General features: G+C 42.9%; 1 protein-coding gene across 1 annotated transcript; it reads right to left on the bottom strand.

Moving 5' to 3' along the window:
* Positions 1–10,212: 10,212 nt before the first annotated feature.
* On the bottom strand, positions 10,213–13,260 carry LOC142933760 (homeobox protein engrailed-2b-like). The gene is made up of 2 exons (XM_076077980.1): positions 12,765–13,260; positions 10,213–10,529 (listed from the first exon to the last, which is right to left on the bottom strand). The coding sequence occupies exons 1-2, from the start codon at positions 13,258–13,260 to the stop codon at positions 10,213–10,215; spliced, it is 813 nt and encodes a 270-aa protein (XP_075934095.1).
* Between the last annotated feature and the right edge of the window lie 212 nt (positions 13,261–13,472).

Raw genomic sequence — 13,472 nt, 5'->3', positions numbered from 1 at the left:
AACGTTCTCTATCACAGTGGGACTCTCTATTTTCTATTGTTCTGTAGACTAAATGATAAATCAAGAAATTGAAATAAAACAATTTGAAATGATTATTTCAGTTTATTTCATATTAATTTCTGTTATTATTATTAATAACATTGTTATTATAAATATAGTGATATAATCCTTGCTGGCGCAAAGTCCCATCATGATTTTAGTTTTGAAGATGATTTGACCTTTGCTGCTCTTTAAATGATGAAGATGAGGAGCGTACAGCTGCAGCTGTGAACAGTCAAGTGTCTTCTCATACTAACTACAGGTCTACAGACTGCAGCAGACGTTGGAAGCATCCATTGTCTGATTGGGCCAGATGCAGCAGCAGCTGCTTGGTGATTGGCTAGCACCCTGTGCATTGATATGCTAAAGGTTGCGTGTCTGCAGGGGGAGCATGTTGGTGACAGAGACCGGGTCATACTGAAGCTCCTCTCGATATATTCAAACATTACTCAAACCTGACTTTCAATCAACCTCTCACATTTGACCACTAAATTGTAGGAATGTAACACCTTAAAACGGTGTTTCTGCAACCTTTACATGGACAGACTTTTTTTTTTAAATCCCTGTTTTCTAAAAAGTCCCGGTTTTCCACCGGCACTTAAACGCAGCATGCATTTGTGGATCTGTCTGAAGCTGGGGACCGAGGAAACAGCCTCAGAACTCCACGCGCTCATGAACCTGATCCTTGTGCACAGTTAAAACAAAAGAATGTCACAAATGTTTTTAGACTTCTGCACACGCAGGAAGCTTTTCAAAGGCCAAATAAATCAGATCTGTGACACTGATGTAAAACACCGTAATGTGAAATCTTAATATTTATTTATGTGCATTTGTAAAACTGATTCATTTGTGTTCAAATTGCTTGGTATTCGTGTGTGCATTGAAACACACATTCATGAATACCCCAAATTACACACAAATACACAAGTGCACATTTGTAAATCTTATTATTCATTTTAAGAAACTTGTGCCTCTGAATCGGTTTTGGCAATCGATCACACATTCATACAATGTGGTAAAGCCCGCAAATAGCAGGAATCATGCAAGTGCATCACCTTCAAGCGCTACATTTAGAAACAATAAGAGAAAGAGTTTTCTATTCATCATGGTGCAGCTCTGTCCATGTTTATCTGTCTATGTGAAGGCCAGTGGGCGTGACCAAACCAACGCTCATATGAGGTTACATATATGCGGTGATCTCTATACACATTGGTGCTTTGGCGCTTGCTGTGAGGCAACCTTGGTGCTTCCTAGCATGTCGTGTAGCGCTGGTATGTAGCCCATGGTTAGTCAGATTAGAGGTGGGATCTCTATGATGGTAAAATATAGCTTCACATCTAGCTTCACATCGAGCCCAAACTTAATGCAATATGAACAACACAGTATTACAGACGTTATAGAGAAACGTGGCTTCTCACATATTTCACTTGCCCCTAAATTTGGCAAAAGATTGGTGAGGAATTGTGGGTAACTGTATGTTTAATTGTAACGCTCAGTCATAAGAAACACAGCGCTGACTGGTGGTATTCTATAGTTTTGCTATCGTGTGTGTGTGTGTGTGTGTGTGTGTGTGTGTGGTATCTTCCTCCTCTGTGCCATAGAGCTGCATTATAAACACACACACCGTCCTGCTGCCACAAACGCTCACTATGCACTATTTCCTGCTGTTTGCGTCAGTGACCAGATGTTTTAGACAATGACTGCTTATTTGTTGCCCTGTTACCCTCTTAGTTAATTACACTAACAATGTTCTCTTTGATAATGCAAAATGGAGGAAACTTGTGAGTTATGCTGAACAGATCACTATGACACCAAACCATCTGAGAAGTGGTGTGAAAAAGACTTTAGTTTTATGTTGGGTGGATTACATCCACATTAATTTGAACACTTAAACAGATGTCCATATAGCATTTTTTTTTCTGACTGACGGCTTCTTTTTTAAGAGCGCATGTGACCGCCTGAAGAAGAAGCGCTGCCTCAAGCATCTTTCTCTCAAAGCACTCAGACTTTTTTGGTGCCGCCGCTTCAAGTTGAAAATCTCTGAACTTTTCAGCTTTTTAGCTACTGCAAGATTTAGCGTTAGCGTTCCACAGCTTGATGGAGGCACACGGTTCTGTCTGTGGATCATCAGCAAGTTGGAATATAGCAAAGTGGATCACAGGACCGATAACAGTACTCAGTGATGGGACCCACAACCATCAATGTCTGATTACAAAACTGACTAAGAATGTCTGTCCAGACAAACACAATTTCAAACAATTGTATTTATTGGTTTCTTTGATACGGGACAGTGCACATTAATAAAAACATTGCTGTAAGTGCACCAGAGTTATTCTTCATCTGTAGTCCCAAGAGGCAGATGTTACAAAGTAAACCTAAAAACAGAATATAAGATTACATTTACAAGGTTGTACAATATAGACCCTTTACGATGCGTGCACAAACAATGAAAGAAGTGAGAATATTAATATAAGTAGTATCATCATTCAGGAGACTCTTATGCTACATTGTCAAGTACTAACAACACATGCAACACAGAGGCTCACATTCAACACACACAAAGCAAACAATCATTCTATATATATTCACTAAACCTACAACAATTCTACATAAACGCTGTATCCCCTATGCACAGTAGATCTACCTTCAGCAACTCCCCCCCATAACTACAGAAAATACATTTACAGTCCGTTTACATCCAACTCACTCCAGAATGATGTCGACATCCTCCAACAAAGATGAGCCAGCAGCACCCAGAAGACCTTTCTCAACTCCCGTCTCAGTCACTGATCAGAACACAGTTCTTCCTCCACTTAGTTAAACAGAAGTTAGTTTGTCAAGACGGATGCCAACAAGAAAAAGATGCAACCTTTTCCTGAAGCACTCATGAGCTCGGCCTGCTTCCTGCAGTCGCTCCATGCACCGCCCACTGTCTCAGTCAGCCCGCTCTAGTCCTCTTCTTGTGTTGATAACCGTGCACTAAGCTCAGCCTCTGTCTCCCTTCATTTACGTTAACAAACTAAACCGAAATACGCTCGTCATTCATCTGCAGTCTCAACAAAAACATCTCTTCTGTCATTCCTCAAACAGACAGTGTTTGCTATAAAACACTACCAGCAAGAGCAAGGGCTCACCAGCTTGAATGTGTTGATGCTACAATAAGCATTCATTTCTAGATGATAATGCTGGAAACATTTACAAACACACTCTTACCAGTGATTTTAAACCATTTACCATTGTAAGCCGAGAGTGTGCAGGTTCTGCATCTTACATAGCGCTGCACCTGCTTATTTAGTTAGATGACCCGACAGACATCCAGCATGAACAGGTCTACCTTCACGTTTCCACCTTTCTGTCTGCTGATCCTACCAACCTCCCTGCCCGTTTGGTTTCCTGTCTGCCCAGTCATTGGAGTCGCAGTAGGACACATACGAGATCATGGCGTAGCTGCAAGACAGAACAAGGGTTACCAGCAACCCTTGCACCCGTTAAATGCTCATTTTCCCACAGCCCATTAATTGACGATTGAGCTTGAGATTCAGGTGTTGGGGTGTTCACACCCGTCTGACGTTCATGTTCCTCGCCTCCTCTGATGTTCTGTGTCTCTGCAGCGTGGCTGGGCACAGGGGTCTTAAAGTTGTTGGAGTCCAAGAAGAACTACAGAGTGCAACCTCAACTTTGGTAGCTGTCGAGCGCAATGCCATTTAAAGGCATCCTTGTTTTCTTTGCTGGTGTTGCAAACTAGTGACATTTCCAACAGCGAAAATAACATCCCACGCTGTGAGTGCCGATAACGCTGTTTACGAAGATGTCTACGGTCTACATAGCTAGCTGCTGCAGGGAGGATATGGCCGGTGGGGACCCTCCAGAAGCACAGCTGCCCAGAGCACACACCGACCGGTGGAGCCTTTGCTCAAATCTTCCTCTGATGGCAACAGAAGCAGAATCCTTTTGCTGTAATGAATGTCAATGTGGGCAGTTTGTGTTGGATACTGTTACCGACGACAAACCAGAGAGAGCCAGCCGTGAGAGCGTTCAGGCTGGTCCCATCCTGCGTTCGTACCTATTTATTTATCAGACTCGCAGCTCACGCACAATGCATCCTGGTACATGTAGGCACAACAGCACTGCGGAATTTGTTTCTTCAGTGGACTACATTTACCATCAGCACTGATTGGACATCCACATGAAAGGTAGCAAGTTTTCACTATTAGGAAGAGATGGAGGTTATGGTGGAAGGCAATCGTTGATCTGGGACATGAACTTCTGTCTCCTGCATGAAAGTGGACAAACCCGTCCACCACCTCCACACACCTCATAAAGGACACAGTAATGTCCTGCATGGACACTGAATATTCACCTGGGACATAAATAATGAGGTGTGCAACTGTTCAATACAGATGTCATTGTAACATCCCGTTAGCTTCCTCATGTCTCTGTGTGTGTGTTCTTGTGTCTCTGTGTCTGTGTGTGTGTGTGTGTTTCCCCTGATTACACTCATCCTACTCACCTGCCCATTCCACCCAGCTGCCTTCAATCTCCTCATCACCCCACACATATATACTCCCCTGCTTTCCCTGTTCTGGTTGTCAGATCGTCCTTGTTTGTTCCTTGACTGTGCCTCCCTCGTGTTTGTTCGGTGTTCCAGAGTTTACTCCTGGTTGGTACCTTTGCCTTTTTGTTTTCTGTTTTGGATTTATGCCCGCTCCGTTGGAGTCGCTTTCAGTTTTTGTTTATGACTTTTTAAGTAAAGAAACCTTATTTTTCAACTCCACCTCGTCTCCAGTGTCTGTCTGCGCTTGAGTCTCAGATCTGCCCCCTCGGACGTGACAGTCATTCCTTACTGGGCTGTCAGCTGATGAGGGTTTTCTGCCTCCAAAAGCAGCTCTGTTTCTGAGAAATACTTGAATAATGACCTAATCCTCTTCTGAATATTGATTATTGAGTAGAGCACTATTTGTTATGCCTATGTCATGACCGAGAGATGTATCATTACAGCCAATGATGGCACAGCTCGGTCTATCGGTTACTTTAGGACATGTACTTACAGTGTTTGGAGAGTATTATGACGGAGATATGACGACTTGAGAATCCCTCAACTGTTGTTTTTCTGATACTCAACATTCACTTGTTAAATAGAGAAACCTGGAGACAAAGTGTGGTTTTGTGTTCTTGTCCTTTTGCTCTTATATTATAAAGTTTGGTCACTGAGCTGCGGCATTAACTTGTATTCTAACAAGATTAAAATATATTTGTCCTGGAGATTAGCATAGTTAAGTCTCCCTTCTTTTGGCTTTTGGGGCGGCTGCAGCAGGCTTTGATCAGTGTTGCGCGGCGAGGCCCAGGCTTGGCCTGGCCATCCGAGGCCCGGGTGTGAAATTGGTCTGATGTCATCCCCCATTCTCCTCCTTCACCAGCTTTTAGCTGCCGTAATTATATTTCCGCCACAAAGCCCTCGTCCCCTTCATTCCATATTCCAAGTTTGACTAGGAAGCATTTAGAGAACTATGGCTAAATTACTCAGTGGGGGGAAGGGGGACTGGACGGGCCGTCTTTTGTCTGACGGAGACACAGGGGACATCAATACTTTGTGATATGTACTTTTCTTTTCTCTGCTCGTCTGCCCTTTGCCTCTGCCTGTTGGAGGGGTTAAGTTTATGACAAGGAGATGGATGAACTTTGAGTAAATACGATGTGTTTTGTTTTTAATGTTTTGCCCCCTTGATACTGTTTTTAGCCAGAAAACAACAGGACAGATTTAGCAGCATTTGTGCCTCAACAAGCAGACAAGACGCCGGTGCTTGGTTTTACTGTTACCGCTCTCTTTAGTCCAAATGGTTCATCATGTTTCTAAGAGGTTGTACATGAAATGCTTGACATTTGGAAAGTTATAAAAAGCTTTTGGCTCAGACCCAATATCAGAATACATCTGAGAAATAGATTTAATTTGAACAGAATATAATTGATGCAACATCAGAGCCATGATGTTCATTTCTCACCATTTCTTGGCTGTAGTGTTGTCACCTGCTGCTCTTTGCATGGACACCCAAAGCATTTTGACCTTCATCCAGGTTCTCTGGCACATTATCCCCCCCCCCCCCCCAACACACACACACACACAACCCTTTAGACTGACAGCCCCACACTGTGCACAGAAACCCAGCTCGCAGCTTTTCTCCCTCTTTCCTCTCTTAAGTCAAGAGTAGCTCAGCTCATCAAGTCAGCGGCCGTTGGGCGTTACTTCCACATACAAGCCAGCTAAGAAAGGAAATGCAGATGAGGGCTCCAGCAGCCATTCACAGAGATCAGGTCAATGCTGCTGCCAGTGGACGAGTCACAGAAAACCCTCTGGCTTTCTCTTGATGGATCTCCTCCTGCTTGCCATATTTCTTTCTCTATTTCTCCAACTCGGTCAGATGTTCAGGTGAACAACATATCCAGAAAGTACACATCCGTGATGCTCTGAGATACTTGGTGGACTCAGTTCATTCGACTGCTGGATCATTTTTGTGAAGGAGGCAGTGTTCTGATGGACACTTTAGCTTTCAGGAGTCGGTCCTTTCAAGCTCCATCTATGATGTGGCAGACTTTGTTACTGAGACTTCGACAAACTGATCGGGACAATAAAGTCAAAGTAAAGAGCAAGAGGCTAAGTTTCCAAACGTCGCCTGCCTTTTTACCATTTTATCTGCAAAGCCTCAGAACTCTCAGTACTTTGTCAGTTGTTTTTGTCATGTGTAAAAGACAGGAACCCTCAGTTTGTGTGGATGCTGCGTATTCAAAAATAAGACTCTACAAACATTTTCTCAAATCCTCTGAATGACTCTCATAGACAGACACAAGCAAACTTATTATCAAAGATTACATGCTAACTTATTCATCAGAAAGTCAATGTGTAAGGTTATGTTATGCTTCCAGAGCTCTGTTCTCACAATCTTCACTATTCAAGTCATTATTTGATACCTTTTTATTCTCAGATCATTCCTCTGGGACCAGTTCAGTTCTTCCTAAGTGCCTTTCATATTGTGTTGGTGTGATCAAGCAGAGCAACGATCCTGAATTAAACATGAATATGATCCAATTCGTAGACGCTGTGCTGCAGAGATCAAAGTTCTGATGACCTGGAGCAAAGACTGTTGCTTCTGGTTGAGAGAGTTTGATCGTTGCTAAACACACTGCTACATGAATAAAGCATGTATCTTCATACTTGTTTGATGATGTCATTGCATCAGAGAGGTGTTGGCCCAACCGGACCAGAAAGGCAGGAGTCATCTCTTTAATGAATGTGATTGATTTCATGTCCACCATCAGACACTATGGTGTATATGATTTTCAGCCTAAATTAGTTTCTCAAAATGTTCTGGTCCCAGTTTGGAGTCTCAGAACTGTCAAGACCAGCAATTATGATTGGAAAAGACTGAATCTGAGTATTTACATAATCCGTTTTTTAAGAACTTCGTATCTCCAAAAATCCAAAATATCATGATTAGGAGCATAGACACCTCTGACACAATGCGATCCAGTTCAAAATGCTTGTGAACCAAGAAGTGTTCTTTTATCAGAGAAGTCCTCCAACTCGTCTAAAAACATGATATCAGAGCTTCATTCGGATTTATTCAAAAAAAAAAGAAAGGGTATTTAACATGTGGGACGACAACATATTAACTGACATTACATTAGACTGGATCGATTTTGTTATATTTAATATGGGCTTCACTTTGTGATATTATTGCATCGTCATGAACCCGGGTATCATTTGACCCATTCTCTCCAGCCTGCAGACACACATGATACAGTAGATATTGATATCAGTTCTCTGTCAAACAGCCTTTTGTTATGTATTTTTAAAAGTGAAGGTAAAGTAGAAGGCTGTGGTTTTTAGGACAAGTCGGTAGTGATAGCTGTGTGTGCAGACTAGAAGTGTCCTCCATGTGTCTGCCTCCTCAGTCTCTCTTTGTCATGCTAATCATGAGGAAGATATTTCAATACAACCACCCGCTGACTCATCAAATCAACTTCACAGCAAAATACCAAATGTTTGGCCAGTGTGACTTTTTTGTGTGTGTTTCAGGGTATCTAATTTTAATACCTTCTGGAAATACACATTTGCATTGTTGTCTTTTATTTACCATCACACTGTTATGATATAAATTATTTACATCATATAAAAGAGACCCTCAGCTGAGAGGGAAAAACACTAACTGTGTTCGTTAAAAATCCTGATGTCAAAATGTAATTGTAGAAAACACAGCTGCTCTTTCTTTACAACACAGTAAATATCCGCTGCTTGTATTTACTAACGTTTAAGGCAGATGCTCGTCCAGGTTTGGGATTGAATGCAAGAGAAACGGACCTCCTAGAACACAGTAGAGAAAATCAACAGAAACATTCACAGCATCGTAAGACCACGGTTTGGTTTGGATCCACATCAGTTAGACCCGCAGAAGGCCTGACGCGTGTAGCATTCTAACACACAAGTTATTGCAGGAAAAATAAGTTATGTAAACACTCCAGAGCCCCGTTTCCACATGGCTGCAGATGTTCCATGTATAAATAAAAAATATATTGGTCTTTGTTAACAACTCATACACTTTGCTTGTTTTCTTGAACATTCGTAGAAGTACATGACAGCCTGCACTAGGTCCATGGTTGGGCCGGAGGGTGCGGGGCCAGAGGCGGCCGACGGTCGGAGATGAGCGGGGAGAGAGTCATGTTTGACGGAAGTCTGGCTTTAGGACAGAATGATGATTGTTTGGAGGTGTTCGTATCAAATCCGAGTGTCCCGGTAATTTATCTTTTCAAATAAGCGTTAATAGAAAATCTAAATCAAAACGAATGTGATCTTTAAATAAAAACACATGATAAATTCAAATGGAGCCTGGAATGGGCTGTTGTGTTCAGTTGCGTGTGGGGTAAATTGCCAGCTCTTCAGTGAGGACTTATTTAGTATTAAACAGACATTCACTACAGTCTACGCCGACAGAACACAATAAGAACGAAGAGGGGAAAGAGAGCAGAAAGGAGCCAATAAAGTCAGAAAGTACAAAACACAGACAACACGAAAGCGGCTATTTTCTTAATTCACAGTTCCCAGAATGCAGCAGAAAAAAAAATATCTTTGGATTTCAGCATATCGTTTTCATTTTCAATAAAGTTCCTCACACACAACAGTCGAGCCTAACGGGACGCGGGGCTGCAGTGCGCGTGACGGATGTCCAGTCCAGTTTCCCCATGCCTCGAGCTCGTCGTCTTCTCGGCTCCTATTGGATGTCGTTAACTCGCTTTCCCCGCCTCTTACAACATCAGAGACACTCGGTCCATTTATGTTTACCTTTTCTCTGCAGTTGAAACGTTCAGTGTGTCCACTGAGAACAACTGTCCGGTGTCTTTGAATAGGTCTGTAGGCTACACCTTCTAAAGTCCTGAACCATCAGGCGAAAACACTGTTTCTGGTCCCCATTTGACCGTGATGTGTCCCGCGTGTCCACGTCTATGGACCTCGACTCTCGCGCTAGTCCCGATAGTGCATGCGTTCTATATGCGTCAATAACGCTATTCTGGAAAATACAACTCCAGTAGTGTGACGTCACCGTATGGTAACATTAATTATAACGTTGAAAAATGTCAAGTAGTCCTTATTTTATTAGCGCATCATTTGAGTCCCATCAGTGTTTTGTCCCTAATATAAATGGCAGCCTGTCGGAAACTATAGCGCCTCATCTGCCAGCGGCTGCTAACAGCTTAGCACATAATGCATGTTTACAGCAGCAAGCAGATGGTGCTCAGTCTTTTTTGAAATGTTGAAGAGTGTCCCTGATGTGACACACTAGGCCGTCTGAGCGGATTGAACCCGTTTAAACACCTCTAACAGTAAAGGTGAGCGCGCGCACCCATAGCTGGTTTTTAGGTTTTCGGAAGTTGCGGTTTGTAGGTTGTTATGTTCTATAGAAAATGCCGACTTCTGGCTGTGACGTGAACGCAGTAGAATTTTTGGCTCGGATTGGATATTGTCACTACAGCCCCGACGACACGTATAGCATGTACGCACACACGCGCGCACACACACGGTCAAAGCAAATGTCCCAATATCGTCTCTGGTTGAGTTTTAAATATGCTGGTACTGGAGTGATTTTATTGCATGGTTCAGAACCCCCTCCGGTCCCCGGGCCCCCTCTACTCGCTGTCCGACTTGCCATCCTTGGACCCGGCGTGGTTGTACAGTCCCTGCGCCATGAGATGCAGCGCCAGAGAGTTTTTATTTCCGGTGGCTTTCTTGATTTTGGCCCGTTTGTTCTGAAACCAGATTTTGATCTGAGACTCGTTAAGGCCAAGGTCCAGGGCGAGGCTCTGCCTCCGCTGCTCGGTCAGGTACCGGTTGTTTTGGAACTCAGTTTTTAAGCGGTGGAGCTGCTCCGCGGTGAAGGCCGTCCGGGGCCGCTTGTCCTCTTTACTCGGGGTCGGAGCCTTCTTTGGCTTGCGGGATCTGGGCCCTTGGGTGAGGGCGGGGGTGAAGACAAAACACGTTAGGATTCTGAAAACAGGATTTGATCACATTTTGCTTCATATAGGCAGACTTCACATAATAATAACTGAAGTTATCATTACCTTAGTTATTACGGTAGTTATAAGGTAACATGTAAATGAGTCATTAGTGTGACTGTCAGGTTTATGATAACATGGTGCCATGATAGGAAAGGAATAAGTTCAATAATATTCATACATATATATTTCCAGGGGTCCCTCTGCTGCTTTCATAAGTCTTCGAGGTCAAGGAATAATTTTAGTATGATTTAACTCAATAAAAAAGTTATGGAATGTATAAGAATTGAAATCATAGTTGTAAGGATTTACCTCTCAGTAAAATGATGAACCGATCTCACGGGCTATGAGGGTTCGATCTGACTTTTCTTGATCAAACTAAAGTGATCTACTTCTTGATATATATATATGATACTTTATCATTTTGTTGTACCGGTAAGTCAAATATTTGAAAGAGGAGGTTACGTCAATCTAAAGCGAAATACTCTGAGATATACCTCAGTCACAACTTTTCATTCCACCCTCAACAGCACTGAAATAGAGTTTAGAGTAAGAAGCCATCAGGCTGCAGCACGTCCTCCGGCTCTGCTGCAGACTTCAGTGAGACCGGGAGGAGGGGGGTGCAGATGGGGGTGGGGTTAGGATCTGATGGAGGATGGGGAGTTAGGCGCCTCTTTCCCTCCCTGTTACCATAGGAACTCCATTTAAGAAAAAGTAGTTTCCTAAAAAGAGCGTTGTTTCTATTATAATATCCAGACGGTTCTATGGTGACGAAGTCAAAGAGCAAATGAATGAGAACGAACGGAATCAAATATATTAGAGCTTTGGTACGGAAGTGTAAAAATATAGCATTGTGTCATCCAACAGTTCAAAGTTATGTTTTATCCCACTACAGTAAAGGGCTTCGTTTGGTTTGACAACAATCATTACACTTTTATACAATCTTATCCAATATAATCTTATAATAGAATATAAAAGGGTTTCAAAGCTGTGCTTGGGTTAGCAGCAGCCTCCCTGACCTCTCTCAAGGCCCTTTGTGCTCATTTCCATAAGCTCGGCCTAGACCTCGATGGAAACTTTTGTTTTTGTTTTTCATACAACAATAAACACAACATTTAGGACTGTTTCCGCTTCGTTTTGAGTTGTTTCAGACGCTCCTTCTCATCGCGACATCTTTCCCTCCGCTGGGCTGCTAGTTTGTTTGAGAAACATTATTTAACAGTTGAAGGCCTTTTCGAAAGCACGACAAAGGAAAAGTCCAAGTTTCACCTCAAACAACTGGATAGAGCAAAGGTTTCACTGTATCTTATCAAACGGAACCTGTTCATTTAAAAGAGCAGAGCGGAGCGACGACACAACAACACGCTGAACGTCTGAAATACCAACTCTCTCAAAGCCCAAACATTTCACATTTGGTTCATAACGTAGACATGTTGTCAAAAAGCGTTTTTTATTTCGTTGGCGGATGAAAAGACATTGAAGTTCTGTTTAATATTTCGCATCGAATGCTGCTGTTTTTTTGGGACACACGGCCCTCACTTTTTAGACCCCCCATTGTCAAAAAAATATGCTAATGGTACATCAACAAAGAAGACTGAGGAACAATGGCGTTAAACTTGGTTTTACTTCACTTCTCCATATTTTTCACTTTATGTTCGACTCGTATTTCATTTTAATTTCATTTGCACAACAATCTTCAACAACAGCTATCGTCTCGTGCACTTTATCGTCATTTAAAGCCAAAAATACAATTCCACCCAAAATAACTCGAATTACTTTGTAATTTGCGTTAAAGTAGATTGTTTTATGTGAAATATGTCTGTGTCTTTTCTATGAGTGTTAAATCATTTTTTTAAATTGTGAAATAATTAAGATAATATAGTAATGATGGTGCAATAACTGCGTTGTCAATTGTTACAAGTGATATGTCCATTAAGTAGGATTGGGGGTTGCAGGGCTCACAGAATAAAATGTCACTCTTTTTTCTAAAGAATTAACCTCCACAGCTTTTAATCGGAGCTCTTCTCTCTCTGGAAGAAGAACTCTGCTTTCTGTAATTCACCTCTTTTTAAGGGACTCAGTAAATTAAGTATAGGCTTCCTTAATTTACCTTCAATAATGAATTCATTATTTGTTTATTTTTTTTCAACTAACAAAAAGCGGCCGAACAATATTCCCCCACCAACCTGCTGACGGACGGTCTGAGTAGCGGGTACAATAAACCCAGGCTGGCCACAGCATCGGCTTGGACGCAGGGGCCGAGCCGGCCTCGGGGCTGCTGCAGCGGTCCCCACCGCCCCCACGACCCTTCACGGCCACATCACCGGCTATCAGGTCAGGCCTCCTGGTCTCAGTGTCCGGATGCTGGTCGTCGGATGCTCCCGTGTCGTCCTCCTCCTCCTCGCCTCCTGCTCCACCCTGCTGCGGGTTGCCAGTTTTGGAAGACTTTCTCCCTGTCTGCTCCTCTCTTCGTATGATCACTCCCAGACAGTCTCCATCCTGCACCAGAGTCCCGTCCTTCCTCTTTCGGCCAAAGTCCGGTCTTAAAATGTTGTCGATGTAAAAGTTGGTGATCCGGTGGGACTGCTGGTTGCCAGGTGGGAGGAGAGGTCGGATTGCCCGGTTGGACTCCTCGCCGGAGTCCTCTGGGCGCTCTGGGTCTCGGCGAGCATTTTCTTCCATAATGATGAAGCCTGCTCACCCTCAGCACCTCTTTCTCTGCGCCCTGCTGCAAAGTAGTAATTCCAAGTTCGTGTTGTCCCTTTCACTTTCTTATCAGTTAATTAGCCTGCTATATTTCTGACTCCAAAAGCTAACACGTCGATGAGCTACACTAATTCCTTTTGGGGCAGAATTGCGGATATTTCTTTTGCTGTGAAAACGCGCCTTTTATG

This window comes from Anarhichas minor, unplaced genomic scaffold (assembly GCF_050575085.1).
Source record: "Anarhichas minor isolate MPS153535 unplaced genomic scaffold, ASM5057508v1 ptg000006l, whole genome shotgun sequence".
In the NCBI taxonomy this organism is placed as follows: Eukaryota; Metazoa; Chordata; class Actinopteri; order Perciformes; family Anarhichadidae; genus Anarhichas; species Anarhichas minor.
The sequence above is the reverse complement of the archived record's forward strand: the minus strand, read 5'-3'. Positions and strand labels throughout refer to the sequence as shown.

What these genes read in the sequence shown, in the direction of transcription:
- LOC142933760 (XM_076077980.1), bottom strand. Translation starts at nt 13,260, where the DNA reads ATGGAAGAAAATGCTCGCCGAGACCCAGAGCGCCCAGAGGACTCCGGC. An exon ending in CTCAGACCGTCCGTCAGCAG is followed by an intron (nt 10,530 to 12,764) that starts GTTGGTGGGGGA and finishes CCCTCACCCAAG; the next exon opens with GGCCCAGATCCCGCAAGCCA.